General features: G+C 42.5%; 1 protein-coding gene across 5 annotated transcripts in view; it reads left to right on the forward strand.

Moving 5' to 3' along the window:
- The window catches only part of SOX5 (SRY-box 5), a 673,706-nt gene that overhangs the window by 636,630 nt on the left and 27,614 nt on the right, over window positions 1-9,462 (forward strand). For 3 of the 5 annotated variants that reach the window (XM_014959575.1, XM_014959577.1, XM_014959574.1), the window contains one exon: window positions 2,522-2,694. In XM_014959575.1, coding sequence (XP_014815061.1) covers window positions 2,522-2,694 — 173 coding nt within the window. The remainder of the gene's footprint in view (window positions 1-2,521; window positions 2,695-9,462) is intronic. The other 2 variants (XM_014959576.1, XM_014959578.1) reach the window with 1 other exon arrangement.

The following is a 9,462-nucleotide window of genomic DNA, read 5'->3' on the forward strand; positions in this document are numbered from 1 at the left end:
AAGGCTCCACGTGTCCTTTCGTTGTCTCTGGAGGATGTAAACTCGCAGCCCCCTATGAGTAAGGGCGTAGCTGCACTCGGGCACACGGCTGCGTGGTCCTTTTCTAGAGCTATCCTCATCATGGATAAATTATGCTACAGACTGAGCAGTCACAAATGTCGTGGCTTCATGTATGACTTTAAATCCAAGCATTTCTTTTTGGGAACAGGCATATGTCCGTGTACTAAAAACAGAAACAACTTCTCTCTGCCCTTTGCCATTATCTTCAACATCTCTATGCTAGTTTGGCAATCCTTGTAACTAAGTGCATTTTATGTAATGCAGTTCCCCTCTCTGTCAATAATTCACCACCTACCCTAAACAACAATAATTTACATTCAACTCACTTCTATATTAATCATTTCCCTGCACACCAGCATCTTGGCAGCTACTGAAAAACATAAGGAGTGCTTGCTTTTATTCACTGTCATGTGCCAAACTGTCTCAAAGATAGCAGTATTCAGGAAAAGCCAAATAGTCTGGAGAAGGGCATGAATTCCAGTTCCTAGGCAAATTCGGCTGTATTACAGATTTGAAGTATTATACCTAGCCTAATCAAGACCAAACCAACACTAACACTACTGTCTGTTTGTTTGTTTGCTTGCTTCCTTTTCAATTTATTCTGACTTCATGCAAGCTTGATCAGTAACAGATGCAAAGTGGGGAAGAAACCAAGCAAGTTGATAAAATGGAGATTTAAAAAAAAAAAAATAATCAGCTGGTAGCACTGTGCTGGTGCAGGTTATATCCTTCCTGGTGCTGGGAAGGCTGGAATTACTGGAATTCCGTTGGCTGGGAATTACTGAACTGGGTCATTCGATGAAAGCAATGTGGATCAAGTTATTTCATATAAAACTCTTAGAGCTCCTGGGTATTTAGCCAAAAGCGAACTTTTAGTACCATTAACAACAGTCCAACTGCACAAAAAACTTTTCTTTCTAGCTTTCACGCACCCAGGCAGATGGGAATACCCATGCCATTCTGTCTGCTGTCTAAAAAAAACAACAGTAAAAACCCAGACCAAACTAAAATCCTGACAGCAGCGCAGCACTGAACTAATCTGACATCAGCTTCTTCCCCTGAAATGTTTTAAGCAGCAAGACAATGTCCTGCGTTTTTTGGCAATCAGAGGATCAGATAGAAGAGTCTAGCAATACAACAAGGATGTGTAATCTGACATGATTAGACAAGGCTCTTTAGGAACAGAACATTCATAATTGAGACAAAGAAAGAGTATTAATAACACTTTCCTAACACGGCAGTTAGCCATTTTATATTTCCTTTCTTTAATCTTAGTGTTTTTCAACAAATCATGGGATTTAATAGCGTGTTTTGGCAGATTAGAGGATTTATGGCCCAGATGTTTTTTGTTCTAAAAATGGATTAGGGTGTAAAGTTTGCTGGAATCCATGGAACATGTTGAGGCAAGCCGGTCATTTTGTGTGTGATTAGTGCCTGCCTTCTGTCTCACAGTCCCTCCATCTGTCACAATTCACCAATGGATCTGGTTAGATTTAGCCTCATGTCACAAACAGAAGTCCCTTTTCTGGGCAATTTCATATTACAGATTCATTTTATGCCGTTTTTATGCCCTAGTTAAAAGACAGAAAGAAGTGTGTGCGTGCACGCGGGTGTGGGGATGTGGCGAGGGGGAGGGAGGGAGATTGATAGATATTAGCCTCGCCTTTAATGTTTGAAAAATAGACTGGGGCTTGGAGTCTCCCATCAGTATTCTGTCCTACAAATCACATGCAGATCATAATAAGTATAATCTACAGTACGCTAAAGGAAAAAAAAAATGACAAAGTGTCACATTTAAAATTAAATAGTATTAGCTGCGCCGGTGATGCTTGTAACATTTTAAAAGGAAATAATTCAGTGACTACTAAGGCTAAGCCCTAGGCTGTGAATTTGCAGCAAAACAGTGGACATTTGACCTACTATTAGCAGCATGAATAGGAGTGGGAATGTAGGTCCGTGTAGCTGTGGTTTCTTATACATTTCTGAATGACAGGTGGTGGTGGGGAGCACTCAGTGGATGAGGTTTCTCTTCCCAGTCATTACGCATTTCATATCTATAGCAAACCACCGCCACCTGTGGTTTATTTTAATGTATTCACAAGTTTTAAGAAGGGGAAGAATGAAATGGTCTATTTTTAAGGGTTTGGGATTGCTGGCGTGATCAAAGCCTCCCCTAACTCTTCCCTGGTTGCATCCTGCTGCATGCAAACCACGGGTCCAACCTCTGCGGTGGCAGGGAAAGATTGAAACTAATGGGCTCAAATATCAGGACGATGGTTTTGGCACTGAGGTTTCTCCTGCTTTTCATCCAGGTGGCTCTGTCATAACAAGAACAGAATTACAAAGCACGGATGGGTCTCTGGGCTTTACCTTTTAACTTTTTCTCGTTAATAATGATAAACTATCGGTCCATTTCATCGATGAAAGCTAAAGTGTTTTCTTGTAACTTTCTCTTTTTAAGATATCCTTTCTTCTATCACGTCGTCAGGTTATTTAAATGACCATGATGCTGTTACCAAGGCAATCCAGGAGGCCCGACAGATGAAGGAGCAACTTCGGAGGGAGCAGCAGGTGCTGGATGGGAAGGTGGCCGTTGTGAATAGCCTGGGTCTCAATAACTGCAGGACAGAAAAGGTGAGTTTCCAAGACTCCTTTTGCAAAGGATCGGAGATTGCATTTGGCCCTCCCTACAGATACGTAGGTTCTTGCTCCAATTTTTTCATCCTTTTTCTTGCTCTATTTTCTTCTTCCCCCTTTTTAAACAGAATAGTTGCTTCTTTCAAAAAAAAAGTAAAAATTAAAATGAAAGTCACAACCAAAAGATGACATGAGAGAGAGACCTGGAGACCCTGGGGGGAGAGTGGGGAGGAGGCAGAGATAGTTAAAGCCCTCACGAGAACTTTAGAGGCCACTAATTCTCTGTTCCAGCCTGTCAACGTCCATTATGAGAAGGTGATCTTGGAAATCTCTGGGTCTAAGTGGAAATCTTGCTTTATGGAAATGCTTTCATGTGTTTGTGAGATGAGCTGGATTTGAAAATATTCAAGCTTCTTTAGGAACATAAGCTTTGCTGATACTCAGGCTCAGCTTCTGGGTATTTAGCCTTGTGAGGTTGTCATGTATGATATTTTGTGACCATTGCAACGTAGCACTGTCATGTCACATTAGATGACTTAACAAAATTGAAAAAATGGACAATTGACAACACAAACTGCACCAAATATTTGCAGTGAAACTTAGAGGCAGCAGAACACATGGGCCTGACCACCTTCTGCTTTTGAACTGGCCCGTGCAGCCGTTCTGTAACGAAATAACCGACAAAGTGAATATTCTCTAGAAAAATTCCTATGTACTGTAACCGTCCTGTATGTCAAAGAGGTTATGATTTGCTGCTTTTCTCTGGAAATACCTGATGTCTTTCTGCACATTGCCCTGGCTTATGGGGGATAAATAGACCTGCCAGTCCTTGCTGCCACATTTATAGCGAGCTGTCCTTATAATACTGCCACCTAAGAGACATATCCAAACTCTCGTGCACGTCTCAACTTCATATGCTCAGCAAGACTTTTTCCTCGACTCCCCTCTTCCCCTGCAATATTCTCGGAGCTGGTACAGCCTTCATGGTGCACTACAGCAAAGATGACTGGTCTTGCATTTGGCGTAAACTGAATTTTATTGCAAGGGCTTCTAGTGACTTTTCACTGTAAGTCCTCGTGTGAATCACTGAGATGGGCTGCTAAGTAGAATGAATAAAAATGATCAGCTATTTAGCAGAAACTTGAAAGTCAGTCATCCTAGGAAGCTTGTGAGTCAAACAATATTGTCCAGAATGAGCAGATTGCTAATTTGGATAGCTTTCCATTTTCCCTGTTTTTAGATGGAGTTTGATCAATAAGCTGTGAGAAGCCAGCAGTCTGGGTAATGAATGTTAAATGTACATGTGAGTCTCTCACTACTGTACTTTTTTCATCAGCCTATCCTGGGTGTAAGTGATGTAGAAATGACTCCAATTTCATGCACTTTCTTGAGAGGAAGGGGAAGGAAAAAAGAGGTCAGTGTAATAGGTATCTGGCAGTACATACAATCTCTCTTAGAAGAATAGCAGCTCTGGTATGGGGAGAGAGAAAGAAAGAGAGGGATGGAGCATGTTTACGGCATTTCACATAGAAGAGTACCAGAAGGGAAAAGGGAAAAGCAGAGTGTCAGATATAAGAAGAAGTGATCACAAGCACAAAGGAATTTATATTCAAATATTTAAGCATTCTTGAAAGGATGCTCGGAGCAGAAATTTCTTTTCTCTGCTCCCCATGTAGAAATGACTTTAACACTCAGCCAGATGCTAATGCAAAGTGACTCAAGCTATTCCTCGCAAGCATAGCTAAATTGCCGTTATTTGTTAAGCGCATTGAATTCAGCTGTGGATACAGCAGTTGGTTGCATTCAGAAAGCATCTGTACCCTTTTTTTTTTTCCCTTTTTCTTTTTTTTTTTTTTTTTTTAGTTTTACTCTACATAGGTTAATTCATTTTTTCTCATACTCAGAGAAAGAACTGTCATACTTTTTTTTTTTTTTTTTTTTTTTTTTAATCCTCCAAAGCAGAGACAACTCTACCTATCTCCCCCCTCTCCTCCCTTGTGCTGGCTGGGAATTGTCAAGTGACAACCGACCAAATCCTTTTGGACAGGAAGCCTTCATCCTGAGTTCTATATACTTGCAAAGCAGGCCTTGTGGTTGGATCAGGAAGCCCATTAAAAGCACTTTGATGGTATGGAAATTCATCTTCATGAAGCACCCAGGCCCCTAAGCAGCATGCTGTTTAGCTGTGGTTACAGATCAGTCATTCACATCGGAGGGCAGTAATTGTGCTGACGGCTTGTTCGGCAATGGAAGTACATAAAATAATCCCAGGCCCTCCACCATGGCATTGCGAGTTAATCTTCTTTAATACAGATCAGCTGTTGTTCTAACACATGACTTTATGCTGGCTCTAGTGACTCCGCACAGCCTTTTGATTAAGTAGCAGGAGTGGAACCATCTGCATTCACTTTATTCTGTTACTTTCCTATTGTTGGGATTCTCCTTACCCCTTCTGTTTTCACTTCTCACCCTCAACCCCAGTTGAAGTTTATTTTCCTCTCTAATTCATGCCTCCTGGTGGGCTCGTGGAGGGCAGAGAGGAGTTCTTTTACAAGGTCGCACGAAGAAAAAATTGTTTGCTCAATTGAAAATTTTTCTAAAGCAACCGTAGGTTTGTGGTTTTCGATCCAATAAATGCCAAAACTTTATATGGGTGCACTGATTTATTTTATTTTATTTTATTTTATTTTATTTTATTTTATTTTATTTTATTTCATTTCATTTCTAAAGTGGAGACAGGAAAGGACAGAACCAAGTCTGAGCTCTCCTGGACCGTAATGGCATATGAGTTGCTGGGGTGACCGCCACTAAGCAGTAGTTAAGAAGTTGCACTTTTTAACTTGCAGAGTCTCCTAAGCTGTCTCTTGCATTTCACCCAAAAGAGGAAAAACGTAGGTTGTGAAGTTTAGGTACTTATTCTCCTTTCTGAGATATGCTCTAGGCCATCCACTGACCAGCCAGCTGCGGAGTTGAGATCCAAACACCTTGAGTTCTCTAAAGTTTGTGTCTGATGTAGGACTTTAAAGATTTCTCTTTTATTAAGAGCAAGATTTGAGAGGAAGGTAAATGTTGCCATTTTGGATTAAATTTTATTCTGTTTATCCTGGTTTTCAAGGGAAATAAAAAGAGATAGGAAGGTTGGTAGCGAGAAATAGAGTGTTGCAGTGTTACCACTGAGAGTTTCCCTTCAGAAGCTCAGGGTCCCACTGGGGGACTTAGAAGCAGCCCCCTGAATTTTTGGGGCAATACGTTTGCTCACTGGTTGCTTCCTGACGGAGATTTTGAGGTGGGGGATGGAATTACAAGGGGATTACCTAATGTAGCTGTGCGTCTGCGGTCATACTGGTAGTTAGAAATGGACATTATGTCTGTAGTTATGTACAGAAGACAGACTCTCCTTTCTGTAGAGTTACCTCAGTCTTTATAGGCAACAGACTCTCGTCTGGGGCTGTCCCAAATTTTCCTCCCTTCTTCACTGCAGTGACTGATAAGTTATGGAGACCTACGATTCTCCGAGACCTGCTCAGGTTTTTTTTGTTGCAGGAATTGCTGCTGCAGCCCACGAGTGCCGGTGGGCTCTGTGCAGTTCTGAACATTATGTTGGGCTCTTGATAGGGATTTATCTGCCAGGGGAGGGTCAGGGCTGGAAATCACCTTTGTGAGTTACTTGTTAGAGCTCTTGGGGCTTTTCTCCACACATGTACATGACCCGTTACCTGACTCGTGTTCCCAGATGGATTGATCCCCATGGACAGGCAGACCCGCTGGCTGTAAGGCAGTAGTCAGACAGGAATTTTAGGGGATTGGAGAGACACTGTATAAAAGGAGTCATAAATGAGAAAAGATTTTTTTAAAAATGGCTAGCATGATTTGGGTGAGTCACTTCATGGGCATCCAACTTGGACCATCTTGAGGGATTTGATTTTCAGAGGATTACAGTAAAAACTATGAGCATCATGGTGAACATGGATTTTACTAAAACCTATTTTAATTGCAAATGCAATAAAACATATTTTTACATTACTTTTCTTGGAAACATTTCCGTGTATAAATGAGAAGCGTGTGTATATGTTTTTCTGGTTTCTTGGAAACCCAGGAGCATAGTTTTATTTGTAATTGTCATCTACAGTTAATTATAGCTCGATATGTGCTATACATAAACGATGTTACCTTTTATACACGCAGCTTAGAGTGCAGATTGTCATCTAGTGCAAACACCATGATGGGCAGCATCAGCAAGTGGACCCTGGTCTGTTTGTTGGGCCCCAAAATTGCCTGTTCCTCTCCACAAAGGCGATGTACACAGGCAGCCAGAGCCAGCGTGTGTGTGTGCACGCACACGAGCCCACGGTGCAGTCTTTCCCAGGACACACACAGCACAAACAGGCTCCCAGCTCGCCAGGGATGCTCTGGCTGTAGTCAGACCCTCCGACATTTGTGGTAGCTGTAAAAAAAAAAAAAAAAAAAAAAAAAAAAAAAAAAGGAGAAAGGGGGCACACAAGCAGGTGTTGGAGCACGTGTCTGTGCACACCGCTACACGCGGAGGTACCGGTTGCCGAACGCCGGCGCCTGCTGCTACCAGCCACGTTTGTGCACGTGTGTGCACGTGCCACACAAGCATTTCAGGCGTGTGCAGAGGCAGTCACACTCCTAGCACGCCCTGAGATGAGAGCATCCGAATGAATGCTCGCACCTTCCTCTGATGAAGTGTCTCTGCACCCACGGTACGAGTTCTCCCTGTTGTCACCGTCCTTTCGAAAGGCTGCGAGGTGTGCTTGTCCGCTGGGCTGTCACTAAAGAGCTATTTGTAACAATATTTATTCCAGCATCGTAAGCAGGAGCCTATGTATTACTCATGCTTATGGAACACTGGGTTGAGGCTGCCTTTCCTCCCATTCCCACCCCCCCCGCCTCCTGCCATCCTCCCCACTCCCACCTCTCCCCCTTCCCCTTAAGAGAGTGCCAAACGTGGAATGACAGTGACCAATGTTGACTTAATGTGGATGTTTAATAATGAAAAAAGTGTGTCAGTTCCAGCCTTAGTTACAAATGGCAGTAAGTATATCGGGTGGCAGCCCTGTAATAATTTTACATCCATCATTCCTTCCCGATGCCTCGCTGGCTGCCTGATGGATGGGGATGGTGGAGTTAACTCTTCAGAAGCTGCTGTGATCTGCTGAGCTGAAATGAATTCTGTCCCTGCTCTCCCCTCGGGGAGGAGCGGGATATTAAGAACCTCAAACCCGTGGATCCCGCTGTCTTTGAGAAATAAAACACCGGAGCTCACATTACTAAAGGCATAAGGAGGAGCTTGGTTTAACACATGGGATTTAAATTTCTCGTGCAGTAGAGAATTTTACTTCAATAATTTTATTTTTTTTTTTCCTTCCCCTAATAGTTAAATTTGAGCCAGGAAATAGAGAAAAAAATGGAGGAGGGAAGAGCAGGGAGGAGAAGAAAAGAGAAGGGTTGGTAAAAGAGAGTCTGACCCCATGGTTGCTGCAGAGGCTGCCAATCCAGTGAGTAAGTTGTAAGGACTGAAAGTGGGAAGAGTGGGACCTGGTGCAATCTGAGCTTCCCAAACAGGAGAAACCCACTGGAAATAAGTCGAGAGCTGCAGTACTAACGTCATAAACCACATCACTTTGTCAGAGTTAAAACCTGCCCGCTTTCATAATCTCATAGTATTTTACTGGAAAAATACTTTAGCGTTCCCAGTGACTCGCAGAGGCTTATTGCCCACAGACATTACATACACACACTTAGCCCTGCAAGTTCAGCAGACTGCTAATATATACGTCCTGTAATTTGTAGCTCGCTCTATTCCTCACTGGCCTGTAAAACACTAGGAAGGATGATCAGTGTAATATTTTTGTTCTCTTCTCTCAGTGTGAGCAGAGATCCTTCTGTTTGGAGTAATTATTAGACAATGTGAGGGCCGGGGAGTATCTTGCCGGCAAGAGGCTGGTAGAGTCTCGCAACGCAAAAGTTAACATCTTATCCCAACAACTGTGTGTCCCCTTCTTATTACCCTTTTCCCTACCCTGTTCCTAATTTTGTCTTGCTGAGGTTCTTGGCCAGCAGAAATTCTTGTATGCGGGTTGCAGTCCTCTTTGTTAACACTACCAACGCGGAGCAGGCAGTTTTGAAAAGGCATGACAGGAAGGCAAGCAGGTATTATGTCACCCCCCATCCATCACCCCGTGTGTAAGCCTTTCGGTGAGCCCAATCAGCAGGCTCAACAGGATCCTTCATGTTCAAGGAGCCTTCTATTCAACGGGGCTACCATATCCATTGTCATTTCTCCTGAAACTTTTCTCAAATTTAATTAAAAACACATGTTAAGTTTGCACGCTGCAAAGATCAAGATTGGTTTTTGCCCAGTGCTGGTAGCTAAGCATTAAACATTTTGATTTGCTTTAACTGAGAGTTTATTCCTTTTTCCTTTTCCTTCCCCCTGCCCCTTTTTTTTTTTTTTTTTTTTTTTTTTGCCATTTGCTTTGTGGAGCTTGTGTATATTTATATTTACAGCCTCTGCATTTAATGGCCACATGCCTTATTTTCACAGATGGCCAGTGGAAAACTTCCCCTCCCCCCTTTTCTTTTAGTAAAGCCTGCCTTTGGTTTTGCTACTTTTGTCACAGTGCCACTACTCTCAGTTAGCAAGTGCCTACGCATGGGAGGGAGAAATTCTGCAATGAACATTTTTTTTTTAATTCCCCCAAGGACTTTGCTCTTTATTTTAAAATGCCCCCTTTTTTTTCT

This window comes from Calidris pugnax, unplaced genomic scaffold (genome assembly GCF_001431845.1).
Source record: "Calidris pugnax isolate Ruff unplaced genomic scaffold, ASM143184v1 scaffold316, whole genome shotgun sequence".
Lineage (NCBI taxonomy): Eukaryota > Metazoa > Chordata > Aves > Charadriiformes > Scolopacidae > Calidris > Calidris pugnax.